Genomic DNA, 23,653 nt, shown 5'->3' with positions numbered 1-23,653 from the left:
TGTGGCAAGGTCTAAGAAATACGGACGACAAGACAGGCCATGTAACCGTAGAAACTATGCATGCAACAAAGCCATGAACAAAGCCAAGGCAAAAGCTCACAGGGGGCACAACCAGCGGTCACCGTGCAAACCAGGAAACAGCGGTTAAGAAAAAGGTTAAGGAAACAGAGAGGGGTCTGTGGAAAACGGGGATGCAGACGAAATCAGCACTGGGAACATACCGAACTTTCAAGCAAGGAATTGCCAAAGAAAATATCTACGATAATTCTAGGGGAAGCTCTTTGTTGTTTGAAGCCAGGACGGGAGTATTGCGGACTAAGATGTACCGAGTCAAGTACCAAGGTATAGACACGTTGTGCTGTGCGTGTGGAGAAGAGGAAACGGCTGAACACCTCATACTTTTCTGTAAAGGGCTTAGCACTGCAGTGCAAGGCAACGGGGCTGATTTTTTCAAAGCATTGGGGTTTAGGGACAGTGATGGCGAAATAGACTTTAAGCGGGTAGAAATAACCAAACAGAGGTTATCTGATTGGTGGATAAAATCAAGGCAGGGGTGAAATTTCACCCACCACAAGGTACAAAATATGTTAATAGTCATGGCTAGGTGGCGTATACCACCGCCCGATTTAAAGGGTTCAGCCTCATCCATCCATCCATCCATCCGTGGCCACCAGAATTTGAGGAGCGATTGAGAGAAATGGCAGAAAAGCGGTGGTACAGTGGCTGTAGCGGTGGGCAAGGAGAGTTTTCAGTTATTTGTACATGAGGAATGTTGGCACAAAATGGAGGAAGCTGGCCAGAAAATTGTCAATTAGAGTGTACTAGACAATGTTCGAGTGGGCCGAACGGCACTCTGCCGCTGAGGCGCCGCGTGTGGAAAAATAGTGCGAGGGCGCTGCGAGCGAACTGGATTGGGGCGGAGACGCGCTCCGCGGCATATTCAACGTACTTTCGCTGCGGGCGACGAGGTCGATTGCGCATAGTACGCTCTTAAAATAGCACTTTATTTCAACTGCAACTTTATGTTTACACCATTTTGCCAAACATATATATTTGAGGCATAGATTATACAACGCGACGTCTTCAATTTTGCTGTCGTTGTCAAGCGCGTCGTCTGCTAGCGAGCGCGCGTTCGCTACGCGGACGCTGGCGCACGCCCAGTTTTTCTCGCAGAACCTCTGCGCAGTACATTTTTTTAATGTTTTAGTTGCTTTGGTGTGCCCATGACTCTTGACGGCCGGTGCTAAATGTAGTTTAGCCAGGTGAACTGCTGTTTTTACCACTGTCCTCTAAAAGTAACTGGTATCTCCGTGCCATGAAGGCTACGTAAGAAAATTTTATTATTGATATCGTGTCATTTTACACGCGCTTCTTGTTGGTGGATATTGATCAGGGACAATGATCGAAGAAAACAATATTAGAGTGAATTAAACCAGGTTTATTAAATGCGTGGCGCGGAGAATGACCAATGTAGTTCTAGGTAATTAATTCAAACGGTACATAGACATATATATTTACGATATATATTTGTAAGGGAAAAAATAAATATTCTAAATGCAATAATTGAAAAAGTGAGAACTCCCGGCCGGAATAAGCGCACGTGTTTGCAGTAACAAACACACTTATTAGTGAATACTGGAAATAAAACTCATCCGCAGAAATACTATTCATAGCTGGCTAAATCATGTTATATATGCGTGCGTTCGTGCGTGCATGTGTGTGCAAGTGTTATTATTATACTGTACGACGCCGAATAGTCATTTCCGTTCGAATGTAACGCAAAACAGCACTATTGAAATCTCAAAGGGGACTGCATGCAAGTGAGGACTGTTGTTCCGAATGATTTTGCTGCCGGAGAGTCATGGCTGTTGCGCAAAAGCGCAGTTCCTGAGAGAATTAATGGATGGGTGTTAATAAGTCCTGATTAACAAGTTCCTAGCTCTCATTCAATATAAACGCCCCGTTTTGGGGCAGCCTGTAAATCTGCTAACTTGACTCAGACAAGAATTTTTGACAGTCTCACCATGTTTGCAACCCATTAAAACTGAGTGCCCCATGGGGTACCACACTTCTTCAACGAACGCAACAGATCTGCATGTATCTCTACGTGTATGTGAGACATGTCGTTCCTTTAATTGTTTCATTATAGTCGTGATTATAGTGCACCGGATAACTGAACGCAGTCGTTTATAATATACAAGCTGCAGAGTTGAGCGGTCATACATTTGGGAACGGCATTACATGCATGAAATATAGGATAAGCGTAATATGTTTTTCTCGGAAATCAGACTCGAGAATAATTGATGTTGTTTACACCCCCAGAAATAAGCCGAATAACGCAGCCACCTGCTTTTTTTTTTTTCTTTTTTAAATATAAGCAAATTCTTGGGTTTTACGTGGTAATGACCCTGCCGAGCAGTATCGCCAGCAGTTTCCAACGGCGCGACCTTGATGGGGCCCAATCCACTTCGACCGCAGCGCCGCCCCAGTATTTTTCCACGTCGGGCGCCTCACTGCAAAGCATGCTCCGCCCCAGCCGCTCGTCCCACTCGACCATATTCTAGTACACTCTATTGTCAATCAAATATTTGGACTGCAGGAGGGGTGCAAACATGGAGGTGCAAACATGCAAACTAGGAAACAGTAGTAGTAAGTGGTTCGTTGGGAAAGGGAAAGAAAGGTTGGCGCTATCTTCTGCAGCCCTTGAGGGAGCACGGCTCAGCGACAGTAAAACCCCTCTATATAAAAAGTAGCGACACTCTCCTCCTCCTCGTTTCTCCTCTCTTTCGCGCTCCTTTCTCGACCGTGGCGCCGCCTACACCGCTTGAGACACGTGCACTTGTTTACCGTTCACCGTTGACCGCTTTTCACCGGCTAACCAATGTTAAACGTTATCGCTCGGTGCAGGACGCACCTGCATATATCAGAAGTTTCTCGAACGTTATCGATGCGTTTATCCGTTGTATGTTGTCACCGACGCTTATGTAATCTGATTGATTGAATGTCGCGAATTGTGTAGTACTTTCTGGAAGACACGCGGGCACCAGGGATTACTGTCGAACCTTCGATGACTCATGTATGAAAGCCGAGGCGTTTCGCCGGTGATCAGATTACGTTCGCCGCTATCGTTGTGCTCCTCGCCAGTCGGTAGACGCTTCTCGGGCGAAAATGACGATGGAGCGCGATCGTAAACAAACGCAGCCAGCGCCCGGCGGCACGACGGCCCACGTGATGCCATTAGGCCAATACCGATGATAAGTGGTTCTTGAGGAAAGGGAAAGGTTGACGCTATCTTCTGCAGCCCTTGCGTAGTAAGTGGTTCGTGTGGAAAGGGAAATGTTTGCGCTATCTTCTGCAGCCCTTGAGGGAGCACGGCTACACTGCAGTAAAACCCCTATATATATAAAAAGTAGCGCCAACCATTTCCCTCCTCCTCCGTTTCACTATCGCGCTCAGAGCGGCCAGCGCGATCAAGGCGCGATATCGACAGTGGCGCCGCATGCGTCGGGCCTGCCGTGGCAGACGACAGCTAACGCGCTACCACAGGAAATCCGAGGAAAACTTCGATCGCGCCCTGCGGAGAAGTTTTTGAGGCGCGATTTTGCTTCGTCAGTCAGTAACTGGTCTTAATAATGCCGTTTTGGAAGTAGCAACGCGACGATGCGAGACGGCGCAAATATCAAGTGTGCAGCAAGCGTTTGCGCACGCCGGATGGTAAACAAAAAAAGCCTTTTGCCCTCGCCTTGTCGGTTGCGGCCACTTAAGGCGCAGCAGCATGCCATCACAACGAAGTTCTTGTCCCTAACACGTTTGATCCGTTTGTGCGCGCAGCACTTTCGTCGCACAGGCCCGAGAATGGCAGTCAGAGCGCGCTGGAAAGAAAAAAAAATATATATACAAAAGCGCAACGCGTGCTTCCACGTGACACGGATTGGCCAATGGGGGATAAGTGGTTCTTGAGGGAAAGGGAAAGGTTGACGCTATCTTCTGCAGCCCTTGAGGGAGCACGGCTCAGCGCCAACAGGGAGGGGTAAGTGGGAGCGAAAGAAGGGATAGAGTGGAGTCACCATGGCTGGGCGAAGCAAAACCGGCAGGCATAGGCGGCACGTATCAGGCCGAGATGGAAGGCCTTGGTGTGCTGCAGAGTCTGCATCCCGGGCCTGTTAGGCCCGGGATGGGATGGGAGGCCGCGAGGCCTTCCCGCTTGCAGAAATGTCCTTAGAGGCGTGAGGAGAGCCCTGACGAGTCAAGGTACTCCACGACGCCTCGAAGTGCAGAAAGGTGGTGTCGGCCGGGGAAGAGGAGATCTTCCTCCTTGCCAGAGGGGAGGCCCAGGCGGCGGAACTCCTGCAGGAGTGGGCCCCGCTGCTGGAGGAACGCCGGGCAGGCCTGCAGGAGATGTTCCATGGTCTCCGGCTCCCCGCAGGAACTGCAGGCCGGGGACGTCGCTCGTCCCAGTCGGTGGCTGCGTGCTGCCGTCCAGCTGCAGCCGATGCGAAGCCGCAGCAGGAGCGAGGACTCCCTGCGAGCCAGGCCTCGCTGGGGGAGTGGTCGTGGCCAATGGGGGAGCGGAGGGCTGGGGCGACAGGAGGCGGCAAGGAGGAAACGCCGGGGTGAGCGCGGTGGCGGCAAGATCTAAGAATGGCGCTACTTTTTATATATAGGGGTTTTACACTGTAGTGCCACGTACACACTAGCGGCAAAACGCGCGCGGCGCGCCGCCGGCGGCAAGACGCGCGCCGCGAAAGCAGCCGCGAAACGGGTTTTTCTTGCCGCGGCCGGGATCGCTCCTGGACCGATAGTTTGCGGTTTGCCGCGTGCCGCGGATGAAGGAGACCAATGAGAGCGGCCCGCTTCCGTGACGTTCGCGCGGGAAACTGGTGCTATGCGGACCCGCCCGACCGCTTGTTTCGTACTCTACGGTATTAGCCGGCAACTCGTTTCGCACTATCACCTGCACGCGTCAGCTCCCGGATAGTTCGAGAAGGGGAGAGGAGTCTAGTCTGTCACGTGATTGCCGCAGCGGCGGGCCGCCGGTTGGTGTGGCCGCCCTGCCGCTGCTGCGTATTGCCGCCGGCGGCGCGCCGCGCGCGTTTTGCCGCTAGTGTGTACGTGCCATAACACGGCTCAGCGCCAGACGCGGCGTCCGCCTCGGACAGGGCGTGCGAGGAGGAGGCGGCCTTCTTCAAAGCGTGTCGCTACTCTGCAGTTAAGAAAAAGGTTATAGAAACAGAGAGGGGTCTGTGGAAAACAGGGATGCAGACGAAATCGGCACTGGGAACATACTGAACTTTCAAGCAAGAAATTGCAAAAGAAAATATCTATGATAATTCTAGGAGAAGCCCAAGGTATAGACACGTTGTGCGGTGCGTGTGGAGAAGAAGAGGAAACGGCTGAACACCTCATACTTTTCTGTAAAGGGCTTAACCTTACAGTGCAAAGCAATGCGGCTGATTTTTTCAAAGCATTGAGGTTTAGGGACAGTGAAGGCAAAATAGACTTTAAGCGGGTAGAAATAACCAAACGGAGGTTATCTGATTGGTGGATAAAATCAAGGCAGGGGTGAAATTTCACCCACCACAAAGTACAAAATATGTTAATAGTCATGGCTAGGTGGCGTATGCCACCACCCGATTTAAAGGGTTCAGCCTCATCCATCCATCCATCCATCCATGGCGCCGCACTCAAAGCGAGTTTGAGGTTGTGGTTAGGGTGGCTATCGTGGTTGTTGTAACAGTTTACTTACGGGCGGTGTATTTTGTCCGTAACTACCTTGCGGGAAAGCGAACAGGGGATGTGTATCTGGTGCAGGGTCCTTCCTTCTTTCCGACGTATGAGTCTACGAAAGCAGCAACTTCGAAGAGTGACACCAGGCCGGTGTTGTTTCTAATACGGGTGTTTCTTACGGGTGCCAATTTCTCGGTCGTGATTGGCTCCGTCGCGCAAGCTGCGCGAGGGTGCAAATCGCAGGCAAGAATTTCGATCCGGATCGGGCTTGATCGCGATCAAAAGTGGTCGTGTGACACCGGTTATAGAGTAGAATATCCCTTATGTAATACCCCTTATCGGGGCATTTGAGGAAATAAATTAATACCGATTCCGTTTAAAGCAAACTTTCAATTACTACGAACACTTTATCAGGTTTCGCAAGAGTCTATGAGAGAGCCGTCATGCGAGCAATGCATGGGAGACTGCCGGTGCCGTGGTGCGGTCACGTCTCGGTGGGCGACATGAAGGAAGGAAAGAATTTTGTTTCTTTCCTCCATGGCGGACAAGGACATAGAGTTTCATACTACTATAACTCTATGGGCAAGGAAGTTGTGAAGGTGGGCCACCAAACTTTGAGGGCATTGTTGCTCTCCACCAAGTATTTGTGTCGTCGAAGAGCTTCACATTTTTGCTACTTGACCGAATCATCGACCACGCTGCGTGGAAGAAAAGCATTCAGAAAACATTAATTGTGACTTGCTTGTCTAGGAAACACATAAAAGCACCCCCCCCCCCTTTTTTTTTCTTTCCTTTGTCGCTGACTTTCATTATGTAATTAAACTTGGAAGAGAGCTTGCTGTTGGGTTAGTTTGTACACGTTAATAAAAATGAAAACGATGCAGAAATTGGGACAGGAAAGAAATATCTACAGAACGCTGATTTGCGTACAACAACATCAAGGACGGGGGTGGTGGGCCAGGGAAGCTAAGAAACAGCCACAACATACAGGTGGGAGCTGGACATAGGTGAATGCCCGCGATGTCCACGCAGTGGTGCCACCTTGAAAAGGTAAGGAGAAATATACGAATGTTAAGGGCCGCCGTGCTGTTCAACAACCCTGTAAATGTTGAAGAGTGCGACAGTGACTGACGGAAAATAGTTTTAAGGAGGGGATTTCGGTGACGGATACGAAAGGGGGGGGGGGGGCGGTAGGGGGAGAACGAAGTGCATAACTGAACAAGTAACTCAGCGCAATATAAAAGACAGACACAAGAAAGGGAGAAACAAGGACAAGCGCTTGTCCTTGCTTCTCCCTTTCTTGTATCTGTCTTTTATATTGCACTGAGTTACTTGTTCAGTTATGCAGAACCAACTAGCCCAACAATTAACTATTCTAGAAGTACATAAAAGGCATCAAGAACGAAGGTGGCGAAAAATTATGTACATAGTGAGACCATCTCACCACCAGATGGCCGCCGCCAGTCGCCTGGTCGCCGACCCGGTCGTAACACGTACATGCTGCTTGTTGCTGAGAGCCCATCCTAACAAAAGGTCTCGGCAGTCTTCAGAACAGTCAGGGTCAGGAGACATGACACTTTCAAATCTCTCGGAGCTTCTAGCCCATATTTTACTGCGAACTAAGGATGCCACAATTTTGACAAATACTTTTAACACAAAAAGCTGCCCTGCTTCAGATTGTCTGCCTCATCAATTCCACAGTGTGCTCAAATAATGATACGCATCACATAATGAGGACTACACTACCGTGATCGCAAGTTCCTTCCAAACATCTCTTCAAACAAGTCGGACAGCACATCACTGAAAGTGAGTGAAACTTGCACCATATGATACTACAGAAGTTCTAGCGCAAAAGTTCCCATATTATAAATGTAGAAGGATATAGCATGCCTACAACGCTGGAAGTACGATATAGCCTTACATGGCTATGCAGCACGTAGCAAAACTAGGATCTTGACCATTTGGAAAGGAAAAAGGAAGGGCTACAGTAAGTAAAACGGTGACTGCAAACTTAGGAAGTGGTTATAACGTCAGGACATCTTGAAGACGTCCTCTTCAAATGGTTTGTGAGCACCCGGATGTTGATATTGTTTCCAACTTCTTCACTCTCTGGTGGGCAGGCCCCTTAGCCCAAAAGCCCTGCTGTAGCAACTGCCTGCTGTGCCAAACTTACCTAGCCAGAGCTGGTTGCGCGAGAGTAATATGTTCAAAACCTGTGGACAATGCTGCATCAAATACGCGAGCAAAATATTGTTACATGCAGCAGGGAGTCCACAGTCTCGCATAAAAGATTGCCCACTCTCTTCTGCAACCTTTTTCGAGGCTCCCTCTACGACGTCATAAACCAATGCAACAGACCATAGACGCCAACCACTTTGCAATTGTTTATGATCAGAAGTTACTGCCTCAGTGAAATTTCACGTCCCCCCAACTACGTGCACAAACTTACAAACTTCTAGCAGATGGAGAAGCGACGGCTGTCAACGTGTCCCACCCATCCAATCACCACCCTCTTGTCGATTTCCAGGACTTTTGTCAGACACTAGTCTTGGAGGGTTACCTTACATGTAGTGCAGAAAGAAACAAAAAGAGCAATAAGCAAACCACTGCTACCATTCTCACCACAGCTAAGAGAACTTGTTGAGGAAAGGAAAAAGTAAATATTGCACTCGTTATTATTATCAATTCCTTTTCAAAAAATTTCACAGGAATATATTCATTGAAAGACAACTCACTCCTAGGTTTTGAAAGAACTTGAAAGGCCCCTTTAATCAATAGTGAAAGTTTTTGGACACCCAGTTAATCAAATGAAACTCTGGAGTTGTGTGTGCCAAAACCACAATATGATAATGAGCCACACTCCAGATTAATCTTGTCCACCTGGGGTTCCACCGAGTGCACCCAATGCATGGCATACGAGATTGTTCTTGCATTGTGCCCCCCCCCCCCCCCCCCCCCGTCGGAATGCGGCCACGGATCGCACCCGTGACCTCCTCGAGCTCAGCAGTGCAACGCCACTGCACGACTGTGGCAGGTTGCACCCCCCACAGTGACGCACATTTGTGTACGCTTCAGTTGTCTGAACATTCTGCTCGTGGTGTCCACGTAGACTGCACTATTTGGACAGGAACGCGTGTCAGTAAAATTCAACAAGTCACGGTACATGTCCATGGAGCTGCTGGTCCCACGCTACTGGCTTATGCAGCATTATGAAAGTGCAGCTGGATCATTAAATTTGCACTGTTGAGAGTTTTTTGCATCATTGCGCGCAAGTCGGCTGGCCTTAATATGGCCAATCTCCCCATAGGCATTGTGCCCTTACTAGTCCGTTTCTGATACTGTTCTTCTGTTTGTTAGAAGCAACTATGGCTTCGAAATGCAGGATCTGGAGTGATACAGCACTGCATGTTGGCACATTTCAGTGACAACAAAAGTGGTGAACCAGATGTTCACATGAAAAAAAATATTGGTATGCTGGATGCGAAACGTTATCCACAGAAAATTCACTAAAAGTTGATCTGAAAAAATATATTAACACAGATCTGTGCATGCACACTTTTTAGTGGAAATAAAAACTAAAATAAAGTATGCCAAATTTCAGGAAAGTGAGAATCAAAAAGAGTGAACCCTACTGACCTATAATGCATCTAGGCCCATTCTCCAAAATAGTCAAAACGAAAGAAGTGCTTCAATGCAGCATTGCTGAAAAAATTTCTGCGCAGGACTGTCTTCCAATACCTACAACAAAGAGGGTTTCACTTGCCTGCACGTACACTCGCCGAATTCAATTATATCGCGTGTGTGCTTAAAGTGTGCGCAATTCATTGTGTCATCTGAAAGGCCGTTCAAGAGTCACAGTGGCACATTTCAAAGGCCCTTGAGTCGAGGGCCTTAGAAACTGCCAAATTCTGTCAAAGGAGGTCTGCTGCTGCCACATGGGAGTGCTCAGCAACTCACTTGTTTCGCATTATGAATGAGTGACGCGATGCTCGCCATACTAAAGTTGAACACAAAAAAAAAAAAAAAAAAAAAAAAACGAATAAAAAAATTATTTGATAATTCATAGCAATATCGGAACACATAGTAAAACATTTTAAATTATAGCCGATAGTCCTTGCCGATAGCTTTTAGAGAATGTTTTAGCAGCAGGCCTTTTTTTTTTTCTTGTTGGTTCGAAAACACTGCTACGAGAAGGCGCATGACTGCCACTAGAAGTAGAGCACTGCACGGGCCTGATTTTTCGGCCCGAGCCCGGCCCGGGCCCGCTTTACGAGGCCCGAGCCCAGCCCGGGCCCGTAATACAAAGCCCGAGCCCGGCCCGGGCCCGGGCGTACATGACCGAGACCAGCCCGGGCCCGGCCCGGGCCCGGACGTTCATTACTTAGCTTAGCTAGGGCCCGCGTGTGCATGACCAGGCCCGGCCTGTAAGAAAAAAAAATTCTTTTTTTTACTTACAGATTGTACCGTATCTGTCAGCCTCACCTTCTCGAGGTTTAATCAGCTGCAGTATATAAGCAATAAAAGGCCGAAATCTTTGTTTCTCCCACTGCAACATCAGTAATCCGGCCCATTGTCTGTGCTACTATTTTTCTGGTGGTGCGCATGCACTTACCTTGATTTGTATGATATGGTTCTATGATGTCATTTAGCATGCAAATATAGAGGGCGTTTCATTTTAGCTGAACCAAATTTTGAAAGATTGCCTGTGGGAGATAGCATAGTTATAATCCTTAATCTAAACTACTCGATGAGGCGGCGATTACTTCCACGAGAAATCAAAGTGCCTAATTGAAGAATTACCATAATTATGCCATTTGACGTTTTAATTAATTATTTTATGGCACATCTTTCAATCTACGAATTATAGCCGCCGAGTTCGCAAGGCGTATCCACTTGGAACGAATTCTCAGGACTAAACCAGTTTCGAGATAATAGTTTTCAAAGTGTCCGACGAAATCAATCAAATCAAATTAATTTATTGTCCAGTTTACATGCTGGACGGTCATTTTGGACTAAAAGCTACATATGTAGCTTGACGTGACCCATAAGACCAGGCAAGGCAATAGTACAGCAAACAGTGTGCACACATGCACAATAATTCACATATATTTCCAGTAATCGCTGGAATTCCTCATAGACGAAATAGCTATGAACGGAAAGACAAAGAATATTTGCGTCATGGCGAGTTAACAGAATTTGAAAAAGTTTTAACAGAATGCATTTTAAACAACACTACAATAACTATACTAGCTATACAAAACAACGCAACACCAGCTATACAACATAGCATGAGACTGAATTTTACAAGATCAACATTTGCTAAGAAAACGAAACAGGATTTACATTATATACTCAGAACCATACACAAAGGCAGAATAATAATCACATCAGATACATCACAAGCGACCAAAGTGTCAGCTGAGTTCTTTCTTACTGAAATTACCGCCATTTTTGTATCTGTTCAAAGTGAATGGTAGGTAATGTATTAACGACTGATGCTTATAGGGTGTTCTGAAGTATAGAATTGACCATATCTCAGGATTTCTTGTGTTCAGATTAATGCGACGACGCTCTAAGGAGGCTAATTGTTTTATGTAGTTCCAAGCTAATTCTGACATGAATGGCCTAATGGATGGTCAAAACGCCTAATTGAATATTTAACATAATTATGCAAATTACCTGTTTAATTAATTATTTTACGGCATACCTTTCAATCTACGAATTATAGCCGCTGAGTTCGCAAGGCGTATCCACTTGGAACGAATTCTCAGGACTGAATCAGTTTCGAGATATTAATTTTCGAAGTTTCCGACGAAATGCATGGGCGTTCCAGTTTACTTTATCAGGAAAATGCTGTTTTATGCATTGAAGCACAAAAGTAACTGGCCTTAGCGCTAAAATAATGCCATAGTATCGACACTGGTAATAGTGCGATTGCAAAAGCGGTAACATGGAAATGGTTTGAGGAGTGGTTCTTTGTATAATTTATTTTTCCTTACGCGGAAACAATGTTCGTTTTTGCGGAAAAGAAAAAAAAAATTAGCGTAGCTTGCACTGGCGACGCAATGCTAAAGAGACAGCGGAGGTGATGGGCACCTAGCTAGTCCTGGCTTTTGGGCTAGACTAAGCACTACCAAGTCATCCCCAGCATTTCCCGGAATTTATTTATTATTATCGATTAGCTATTGATTGGCTATCGATTGTCTATTGCAAGATATTGGCCACGTATTTGAGATAGGCTAAGCACTACCAAGTTATCCGAATTTATTGATAATTGATCCATTATCAATTAGCTATTGATTGGCTATCGTAAGGTATTGGCCACGTATTTGGGCTAGGCTAAGCACTACCAAGTCATCCCCAGCATTTTCAGGAATTTATTGATTATTGATCGATTATCGACTAGCTACTGATTGGCTATCATTTGCCTATCGATAGGCAATTAGTACCCACCATTCTTAGCTAGACTTATCCAGGCTCAGCTTCACTAGTTCACAGGTGTATGTGCCATTGCGCTTGGACTCTTTCTGCACTGCTGCCAGGATCGGCCCACATTTTTGGATTCAGCGGACACATTAGGCGCGGCTGAAACAGCTCCGCTGTTAAAAATGCGAACTTCATCTGTTTTACTATTTTCTTTGATAATATATATTCCTGTGATAAGATATACAGTCAAGAGAGCGGTGTGGATCTGGGAACAAACAGGTATAACCGATATTCTAGTTGACATTAAGCGGAAAAAATGGAGCTGGGCCGGCCATGTAATGCGTAGGATGGATAACCGATGGACAATTAGAGCTACAGAATGGATACCAAGAGAAGGGAAGCGCAGTCCAGGACGGCAGAAAACTAGGCGGGGTGATGAAGTTAAGAAATTCGCAGGTGCAAGTTGGAATCAGCTAGCGCAAGACAGGGTTAATTGGAGATCGCAGGGAGAGGCCTTCGTCCTGCAGTGGACATAAATATAGGCTGATGATGATGATGACAGTCATCTTGCACGTGTCACTTCAGCTTGGCACAGAATGCACTGAACCATGCAATGCATAATGGTCGCGTGTGCTCGAAGGCCTACTTAGGCCCTTCAATGAGCGGGCCCGAGTCTGGCCCGGGCCCGTGGCTTCAAGCCCGAGCCCGGCCCGGGCCCGCTGCCTCAAGCCCGAGCCCGACCCGGGCCCGCGGCTTTAAGCCCGGGCTCGGCCCGAACCCGCCGACAAACGCTTCGGACGGCCCGGCCCACGGGCCGGGCCCGGGCTTTCGGGCCGGCCCGGGCCCGTGCAGTGCTCTAACTAGAAGGCCTTCGAGATATCGGAGGAGTTCCATGAAACTGTGTAGACTCGACCGACTTTTGGCTCAATGGCGGTCGGATCTGCCCGTGTAGCAGCACCCAATTTGCCGTTGAGTCGGAAGACCATCGGTAAGAAGGCTTTCAAAGTGCTCGTATGACACCAGCATTAAATTAAAAAATAGCGACGCGCTCATTCACAACGATGTGGGTCTTTATTGTGCCATGTGTTCCTATCCCCCTATTCGGTGTCACCCGGTGACACATGTGACAGCTTCCAGTTGGGTGAGGGCTGATCGGCTGCAAGCCAGTTGAAGTCGTCCACCTTGTTCCAGTTGTTGACATTCCTGTCTAGGCCCGATGCACACCAGTCTCGCTCGTCTCCGTCGTAAGCAAAGTCGTACTTGGCAAACAGGAGCTCTTTCGAGTCTTCGATAATGGAGCGTGCCTGAATGTGCACTCGGAACTCGCACTTGCGGCTGTCGTGTACTCGCAGCTGCTGACAAGCGGCGTGAAACGTGCAACCCTCGCACTCCTCCACGAACACCGAGGTGGCTACAGGTCCGCACCGGATGCGGCAGTTCTTGAGCCGGCGTGCAAACAGTGTCGCCGGACAGCCACGGACGGTCACTTCGCAGGTGTCGAGAGAATCGAGTTCCATGTCCTTGCCGTTGACGTCGGACAGCATCAATGTTTCCCCTGATCTGCCTTGGAAGCCCAAGGTGGAGGCATCCTTCGAGGCACCGGCAGGGAAGCCCGGCCCCAACTCGCATTGCCCCTCGGATCTGGCATCACTGCGCACCACAATTTACGACAAGTGTCAATGTGCAACTGCAGTTTAATCAAACCAACAACTACAGTCGAAAGAGTGTTTGGTAAAAAACATGCCCAAACTACTGTGAATCTTTCGTTCTCTAAACTCATATTACCTGAGACCTGTGGCACAGAAAATTATAAACTTGCTAATGAGTTAAACTTTAATACTATTTGCATGAATCCACATGAACCAACCTAATGCCAATTGCTATTTAATGCTTTCGCCAGAACTCATTCGACTGAGAAATGCATACTCTCAACACCATAGCTTGTGCAGTGAAATATAATAAAGTATTTAAAACAGTCTCTAGTCTTGTAAAAAATAATTTATACATAAATTGAAACTACAACGCCCCTGTCAGCAGTTGTAGTACTCTGCAAACTTCCTTGAGTCGGCATTAAAGTGGCTTCAACGTGGCAGGTGCTATTTTGCTTCTGGGCTTCGCATTTGACATGCAATAGCCGAAGTTGCTATGGTTGATTGCAACATTGTAAAAGACAGCAACAAACTGAAGGTAACACCATAGTATGCTTATTTTTACATTTCTCTATTCATGAAGGCACATTAAACTTGTAAATGCATATTTGTTTTTTAATTAATACTCTGAAAACTCACTTTAGAAGATGCTGTCATTGACATCCTGTCAATTACAATTAAATTTGGACATGTACCAGCTCTGTCGCAAGAAATGCCATTAGAGAACTTACGACATTAATGATTACCATATTTACTTGCATTATACTCGTACTCCCGGAACAGTGGCCATCAAAAATTATACTTTTTATTTCCTTGAGCAATCATTGCACCCTGAAAAATTGTTGCAGCGTTCAGAGGTATAAATAAACATTTTATTTTTCATTGCCTACTTTCTACGTATATTTTTAGTGCAAGTGGCAAATGTGGTTTCGGAGCTACAAAGATATGTTCAGCAAAGTATTCTTTTTTGCGAAGCTTTCATTGCCTGTTCCTTCTGACTTTTCCACTGCTGCCGATGCTACTTCCATCTTGCATGCCGCGTCAGGAGGTGGTTTAGGGCGTGTATATACATGGAAAGGCGACGCAAGAAACTCATTTGGACCTTTCCAGCGTGGAGTCCCGTGCGTACAATGCCCTCTGGAGGGCATCGTCCCATTAGCCTTTTGACAGCTAGCGGGGGGTCACAGATAGCTGTAACTATCTGTGACCCCCCGAAAAGCATTGCAGAAACTGCAGCGCTCACTTTTCTGCTAACATGCAAGTCCTGAGGAGAGGTAGACAGAACGGTAAAGAGGGGGCAGGGAGAAGAGGCCAGGGTAGAACCAGCGCAGTCCCAAAACGAGTGAATAACAGCCTTGCCACTCTTCGCTTGCAGCTCCCATACAGGGGGGAAGGGCACGACAGAGAAAAGGCAACGTGAGAAGGCAAGGAAACACTACAAACTGAAAGTACAGTATCATGCAAATTTGTCTAGTGGACAACTGACGCCGGGTACGCAGACGCAAAGCCACATTAAGTCACCGTAGGGTCTAGGCGACTCTACGAAAGCGGTCGCATGTCAAATCAACACTTCTGTGCCCGCCGCGGTAGCTATTGAGCTATAGCATTGCTCGACGTCGCGGGTTCGATCCCGACCGCAGCAACCAGATTTCGACGGGGAGCAAAGTGCAAAAACGCTCGTGCACTTAGATATAGGTTACCGTTAAAGAACACCAGGGTGCCAAAATTAATACGAAGTTTGCCACTACGGCATGCCTCATAATCTAAATGTGGTTTTGGCGCGAACCATCTCATAATTATGCCACCACTTTTACAGCGATGCGATGTGCCATGTGAGGCTATGACAACGCTCAACCCTCTCATAGGTTATGAACAGTGGTGCACAACAATGCCTTAGGCAAACACGTCTCCCTGTGTGTTCTGTGTGCACCACTGCAGACAAACAGCAATGGTGCACACAAGGTAACGTTTAACATCAACTCACCACTCTCGTATTGGACTAAACGTTGAAGAAATTAAACATTTGCCATCAACATCGCCGCTAATTATCGTCAATCAAGGCAAACAGCACAGAAAGCTTCGCTTACACAGATTCCCACAGTGAGTGGGATTTTCGTAATTATTTTTTTACGCCAGTCCAGATATAGCGATGATCGGTTATAACAATCAGATTTTTGGTTCTTCTTGATATTGTTATGGTGGACTGCACTCTATCACCTTCACGAGATTTCACATGATTACACACCGGTTGTGCTGCTGTAAATCGCCGCAAAACAAATTTAATTCTGGGGTATTACATGTCAAAACCAAGACCTGATTATGAGGCATAATGCAGTGGGTGGCTCCCGATTAATTCTGACCACTGCTATCGCTCGGTCACTTTCACTTGACGTCATGTACACCCGTGAGCAAAAGTATAAGGACCAGGGATTGCACGATCAAGCAGATTTTTTCAACAACCTGCGAATGCAACTTGAAATTGAGAACTGCAGTCCAAACTTGGCATTGCAAATTTTCCAGTGTACTCGTCAATTTCTGTTTATGCATGTTAATTATGAAACAATTGTTTTTTCAGCGACCCTGTGGTCCATATACTTATGCTCATGGATGTACATCATGCTATGTCTCAATGACAGCCCAAATGCCAAAAATAGTATGACGCATATGTCATCTGACATACCCGACACTAGAGTTCTTGTGCAAAATTCAAGAAGTTAAAGTTTGGTTTTCATTTTATCTTCCAGTAATCAACCCCTTACTGCACCAATTAACGAAAACAGGCTTTTCAAAGAATACTTTGTCAGTCTGAATCGATTTGATGTTTATCTTTAGTGTCCCTTTCACAACAACAACATTTATCAGATCTAAAAATTATGAGTAATGAGGTTTAATCAGTAGTGATGATAGTTCCAGCTATCATTGTACCCTACATGGCTCACCAATCAGGGGGCGCTCCTGCCTTTGAGCTGGGGCCCCGTGCCGATTTGAAGGCAAATCGCTTGCGTGGCTTGAGCCGCTCCCGGACCTCATCCACCCGTGCTCTCAGTGTCCCAAACTGCTCTCGGACCCAGCGCAAACTGGCTGCGGGTAGGTGACTGGCCGCTTCCGTAGTTATCATCTGTAAGCACGGCAACACAAGCGTGAGCAACTTACAGAACTACTTCACTCTCATGTGGCACTTCTCTAAGAAAAATTGCCTAAAATGAACACGCTTGTTAGAATTAAGCAGCAATATGTACTTGCAGAAGAATAAAATTGGGTTGGAGTGCATGCGGCAGGCATTACCAAATCCTGACTGCGAGTTTACCACTGTCGTTAAAAGGAAAAGTGTACTATCATTGCATTCTACCAGTGCTAACATATGGGGCAGAAACTTGGAGGTTAACAAAGAAGCTCAAGAACAAGTTAAGGAGCGCACAAAGAGCGATGGAACGAAAAATGTTAGGCCTAACGTTAAGAGACGGGAAGAGAGCGGTGTGGATCAGAGAACAAACGGGGATAGCCGATATTCTAGTTGACATTAGGCGAAAGAAATGGAGCTGGGCAGGCCATGTAATGCGTAGAATGGATAACCGGTGGACCAATAGATTTACAGAATGGTTACCAAGAGAAGGGAAGCGCAGTCGAGGACAGCAGAAAACTAGGTGGGATGATGAAGTTAGGAAATTTGCAGACACAAGTTGTAATCGGCTAGCGCAAGACAGGGGTAATTGGAGATCACAGGGAGCGGCCTTCGTCCTGCAGTGAACATAAATATAGGCTGATGATGATGTATTTGCAAATGTACGATTATGAGCAATATGAAAGGGAACGCAGGAATGCATGGCAAACAACCTCGAAACAGACTGAAAACAGTGAAAAACAAAGAGGGAAAGGAGGGCGCTCTTCCATTGACTGTTAACACTCCCACCACGCTAGCCTTTCTACAAAGCAGGAGCTTTTGTCATTTCGCTGATAATATGGTATCGTCCGACAGCCGATAAGACGGTAATCGTCGCAGTGACTTACACCGATTCATTTTGTTTTCTTTCATCCATTCTTTTTTTTTTCTTCGCGGAACCATTTCATAGTAGTACTCTTAGACCAAGCTTGCCCTATATTTCAAACCAATTCTTCATTTGAATCGATACATCCAGTTGTCAGTGATGCAATATCTAACAGTGTTATCACTGTCTGCTGGCGATGCGAAGTTCCGCACTTTGCAGCCGCACGGCGGGAGTGCGAACAGTTGTTTGAACAGTGTCCCCTTTCCACGTTGTTTCCGATGGCGGCCGCTGCGTATCACCCATAGCTGGGTCTGAGGGTGTTTTCTACGTGTTCCTGTGTTCCCTTTTATATTGCTCATAATAGTACAGGAACCCACGTACGGAAAAAAATGTTTGACCAATCCCGAAAAGCTAATGGCAGATTTCACCAATCAAGGAGGGCTCATTGTGGATTTGGAATAAACAATTTGGGCAGAACTCATTTATGGTTGCTATCCAAGTATGCGAACAGCCAAAACGCATCATGTATGAGGTGTGCCCCCCTTTGGACATGCTGAACCTCCGTGGAGTATATACAGCGACCCTCGTTGGCATCAAAGGGGTTCATTGAAGAGTGACTCATACCAACTGGCACATACTCAAGTTTGCATCAAGGAGCTTGATTGACGAGGGGGCAAAATACAGTGGCACGTACTCACACAACGGTCCACATTTTGAAGACAATGTCTTCCTTAGGGAGATGCCACTTCTCCTTATTGAGCATATAGGAAATTTCTAGCCTTTTTTGTGGGTCGATCCTAAAAAGACAGATCTGGTACAGGTCGTACTAGTGATACCAGTTACAGTACTAGTGGCACTGGTGGTACACCAGTGGTATTGGTACCACCATGCGGTACCAGTGGTACCAGTACCGATGGTACCGTGTGGTACCGGTGATACCTGCAGTACCAGTGCATTATCGTGGTACTGCCTAGAAGTTGCAGCATCGATAAGGAGAGCGTCCTCACATTCTTCCCTCGTGACAGTTATACCATTTTGAGACGCTGCCGTTGAGATTCTGCGCTTGCGGTCGAAGAGCGCTGTCACTTGAGATGCTGTGAGCCTCTTGAAATTATATGGTTCATAAATCCCATTCTCACTCCCAACTTGCCCAGAAAGACATTGTCCTTCATCGACGCCAACTAGAGGTTGAATAGCCTTCCAACTTATTTTAGGCTGCACTATACCGCAGATCGACCAACATTTTTGATGGGTAGCTAGATAGCTGCAAAAATAACTGGTCTGACAATGCCAAGAATGCTACTCGCATTAAAAAACCACGGCCAGACTGGAGAGGCGCGCGCGCTTTCCTTACGGCCTTCGCTATCGCTTCGGGCACAATGGGAGCGCGTCTCCGCGGGTAACGTCACGGCTCGCCGCGTGAGGGCGCAGCGACCCTGCTGTAGTTGTAGTTTTGGGAGCTTCTTGCTACTGCCGTCCTGACATTCTCTTTTTATGTCATGTGCTGCATCGTTCGACAGAGTGGATGCTGCTAGCCAGATACGTCGTGATTTGAGCACCTTTGACTCGTAGCTTTTGCATTCTAAGGGATATGCCTTGCAATGCGAAGCAGTGAATCGGTTGCTGTGGACCGGCCAGCGAGACCATGGTGTACTGTTGCGTACCACACTGTAAGTCGCAGTCAAGTAGGACTAAAGGCGTTTCCTTTCATCAATTCCCGAGTGATGCAGAACTGGTGGCTAAGTGGCTGAAAAACATTTCAAGGGAAAATTTGGTTGTCAACGACAAGTCGGCGTCAACTGTCGTTTGTAGCCGGCATTCCTCTCCACTGACTACGTGCCTGGGTGCCGAATCAGGAAACTTCTACCTGGTGTTGTGCCAACAGTGTTCGACGAGTACCCAAGTTACCTCGTGCCGAGTGCCAAGAAGCCTCGTAAGGAGCCTGCATCTAGATGTTCTGTCCCTGCTCCAAAACCAAGTAAGCGAAACGCGGAGCCAGAAGGTGCGGTCGACCTTCCTGAATCGCAGGACGACTTCGCTGACAAGAACATAGTGTCTGCACTCAAACGGCAAATAAAGACGCCCAGCGAGTAAGTGCGTATGTTTCGCTTATCGGCAGGCTTCGTAAACAAGCTGCGTACCACCGTTCGAAGTGTAGCAAACTCCAACAGCTGCTGGACGCTGCAAGGAAAGCAAACGCTTTCTATCGGGAAAATAAGAGGCATGCTTCTGTCAAAGAAGTTGTTGCTGATTCTGCAAAGGGTGAAAAGAAGGCCATCTTTCTCCTTCATCAACTAGACAGTTATGGGCAGAAGCGACCGTGCTACCCAGAGGAGATAATCAGAGAGTGTGTCGTGTGGCGCTTTCTTTCGCCTAAGGGGTACGATCACGCTCGGACATCCCAGCTGCTGACACTGCCAGCAAAGTGCACGCTGCAGCGGTACATGGGACCAAGCCCGACAACGACAGGGATGAGTCCTGCGATGAGAGAAAGACTGGTTTTTGAAGCTTCCTTACTCAGCTCTAAGCAGCATATGGCAACGCTAATCATTGACGAGGCTAGCATCAAGCCGAAATGCATATACGATAGGAAATTGGACGCAGTCTTTGGCTTGAGAGACAAGCCTAGCAGTGACACACCAGGTGGCTCGAAGGAAACCCTTGCAAACAGGGTCCTGTGTTTTGTGCTTCACGGCATCGCTAGCTCCTACAGAATTCCCTGCTCGTACTATTTCACTAAGCAACTTAGCGGGAGAGACCTGTTTGCATGGACTAAGGAAGTGATCAACGCTGTTGAGTCGTGCGGATTTTTGATTGCGCGCATTGTGACGGACAATTATTCCGCCAATACTACAATGTTTAAGCTGATGGGAAATGGCTGCCTATCGACTGTAGTGGAGCATCCACATGATGACAATCGGGTGATCTTCCTAAGCTTCGACCCATGCCACGTACTAAAAACCGTTCGGAGTCAATTTCTTGAACGAGAACTGACAGACGGCGTAGGGGACATCTCTGGCATATTTGTCCAAAAGCTGTACGAGCACCAGAAGGACATGACAGTCAAACTGGCAAGAAACCTAACCAAGAAACATGTCTACCCTACAAACCTGGAGAAGATGAATGTCCTTCGGGCAGTGCAAACATTCTCTCCACAAGTAATTGCAGCTATTGAGCACCTCCAAGAAAACACAGGCGGTGACTCTACCCTCTACGTGTTCAGCAAAGCAAGTTCAACCATTCACTTTATGAAGACAATCAAACGATGGTTCGATATCCATGATACCACGTATGCCGGCAGCGGCCAAAAGAGCCCGATATCAAATACAGACGACCCTCGGCTGCTGTGGCTTGCAAACGAGTTCACCAGCTACATAGAAGGCATCCAGGAAAACTCGAAAGCACGGGGAAAGGATGGTTTCACTTGTGAGACATTTGAAGCCTTGCGCTTTACGACGAAGTCTACAGTCGAAACTGCACGTTTTCTTCTGCGGAATGGTGTCAACTGCGTCCTTACGCGGAAGCTGAACAGCGACCCCATTGAGGCCATCTTTGGAAGAATAAGATTCATGTGCGGAGGAAATGACATGCTCGACGCAAGGGCAGTGACGACTGCGCTTGATCACATTATCAAGTCTGAGACCTCAATTGGCAAGAAGCTCACAATACCTTGTGGTGATGCCGAAGAGCTGGCTGCAGCGCTACCACAGTCTCTGACTGAGGAGTTGAATGACCTTGCGGAATATCCAGACACCCCATCACCCTCTGTCACGTACTCTGGTTTGGTTTATGTCGCTGGATACATCGCCAAGCTAATAAGTGACTTTGAGTGTGACGCTTGTTCAATTCTCCTTGAAACGCACGAGAGAAGTGATCCTCTGTACACGCTTCTACAAAGCCAAGATTTTAGCAGGCTGCACTATCCAAAAGCCGAGTTTGTGGCACTGTTGGACAAAATTGTGTGCTTTTTTGAGAAAGCTATCCTGCACCTTCCACGGACAAATGTGCTGGAAGTACTACGAATCCTCATTCAGCCACATCTTGAAAACTCGCCACTGCTACGTTGTCCTGAAGGCGTCGACAACAGCCACGCGATAAGGTCTGCCGGCTTGATTTCCGAGAAGTTTGTCAGAATACTTCTGATCAACTACACCCAGAAGATAACCGACAAGAACGAGAAGTCAATAACTTATGCGCACAACCCATCCAGGAAACACTTTAGGCTTTGAATTTGTGTCCCAGGTGGGAGTTATTTCAGCAAGAAGTGATGTGCTCGACATGACCGTTTTCAAATAATGCGGTATTAGTGAAGGAAATGCTCAGTTTGTTTTTAGTTTCATCGTAAATAAATACTTGTTTTCACCGAATGTGCAGCACCATCCCTTAATTGTTTTTAATGTGAGTGGTGCTCAAACAAAATACCAGCACTACGGCTTCAGAGCTATGACGCAAATCCAAGCCTGGCGTTTCGTTCTGTGCAAACACTGCACGTTGCGCGGAAATTTATTTGCCGACTCAGACCCATTACTAGGCAAGACAAAACTGCGCGGTGGTTCTATAGGAATAAGGGTCAGAAAGTTTTTATCAGTGCATGGCACTTCCAAATAATGTGAGCATGCACGGCCGAGAGGGGAGCGAGCGCACGCTCGCCTTCAGTTCGCGCCGACGGAGCCGGCGGCAGCAGTAGGGTCGCAGCGCCACCACGGGTGCGCGGCGTGAGGGGGAAACAGCCGCAATGAGAAGGCCATAAGAAGGAAAGCGCGCGCGCCTCTCCAGTCCGGCCGTGAAAAAACAAAATGGTATAGTTTTAGGTGACTGTGACCCTAGACATGAGAGATCTTGGCCCTGTTGTGCCAGAGTCAAGTTTCAACAAAATCCTCACACTTACACAAGGAGACAGTGCAAAGATGCACACTGCTTTAGAACAATAATTTTTAAACACAGTCTATAGTGATGCATGCATAATTTGATTTTCCCTCTTCACTTATATGACAGGCATGCAATATGTTGCCGCATGAGATGTGCTCATGCTTTCAACACATGCCAGCTGAGATGCTTGCTGTGGTGGTCTGATAGACATGGATGCATGACATTTTTGAAGCCTTTATCAATGACAACAATGAAAAATCATGCATCAGTGCAACACGAGTACCACTAACAAAAAGACAGAATGCTTACTCAAACTACATTAGCCTGAGAATTTAGGAGCCTAACTTTATGATGTGAAGAGGAAAAATACCACTTTCTTTTGTATTGTTGCTCGTTTGCTATGGTAGTTGCAGAATCAAATACCATAAGTGTTCAACTGTTAATCTGTCACTGTTCCATATGACTATGTCACTGTTTTCAGAAAGAAATCATTTGCAATGTGCTTCAATCTCAGACACACAGTTCTGGAGTAATGCTTAGCACATGGAACTATGTACTTAGCATATATGACAAAATGAAAAGACACCCCAAGTTAGGGCTGAAGGGTAACATGACGCTGAGACTTGCCTGCAACTCCTGCAGCTTTCCATCCAGCTGTGCCAGGTCACCATCGGCGTCCAGGAGTTGCTCGAGCTGCCGCTTGGACTGGCTGAAGTTGTCCAGGAGGCTGAGGTGATGCTCGTGTTGAGGTCGGCCACTGTCACCTTCTACCTCTAAGGACCCCATGTTGGCAGTGCAGCTACTACTGGCCCTCACTCTTGAATGCCCCAGGTCTTGTAGTCGTACGTTTGCAAGGCGTCATTACCAGTCATATCTCTAAGCTTGTAGAATGCTGGAAGGTTAGGGCACACAAACAGTACAGACACATTAACACTGCATCCTGTACACTTAATTTATTCGAATACCATAAGGGGCCATTAGTGGGAGGAGGGGGGG

The 23,653-nt window shown here is 47.1% G+C and overlaps 1 protein-coding gene across 3 annotated transcripts in view; it reads right to left on the bottom strand.

Moving 5' to 3' along the window:
* LOC119458665 (tubulin-specific chaperone C) overlaps positions 1–23,635 on the bottom strand; it is a 48,747-nt gene extending 25,112 nt beyond the window's left edge. The window contains exons 1-3 of one of the 3 annotated variants that reach the window (XM_049671356.1): positions 23,285–23,633; positions 16,742–16,920; positions 13,571–13,803 (exon numbers count right to left, since the gene is read on the bottom strand). In XM_049671356.1, the coding sequence (XP_049527313.1) occupies positions 13,571–13,803; positions 16,742–16,920; positions 23,285–23,443 (571 nt within the window). In that variant the 5' untranslated portion in view covers positions 23,444–23,633. Of the gene's footprint in view, positions 1–13,205; positions 13,804–16,741; positions 16,921–23,284 lie in introns of those variants that run through there. The other 2 variants (XM_037720530.2, XM_049671355.1) reach the window with 2 other exon arrangements.
* Between the last annotated feature and the right edge of the window lie 18 nt (positions 23,636–23,653).

Source organism: Dermacentor silvarum, chromosome 7 (assembly GCF_013339745.2).
Source record: "Dermacentor silvarum isolate Dsil-2018 chromosome 7, BIME_Dsil_1.4, whole genome shotgun sequence".
NCBI classification, from domain to species: domain Eukaryota; kingdom Metazoa; phylum Arthropoda; class Arachnida; order Ixodida; family Ixodidae; genus Dermacentor; species Dermacentor silvarum.
Note: the sequence above shows the minus strand (reverse complement) of the source record. Positions and strands in the feature narration are given on the sequence as shown.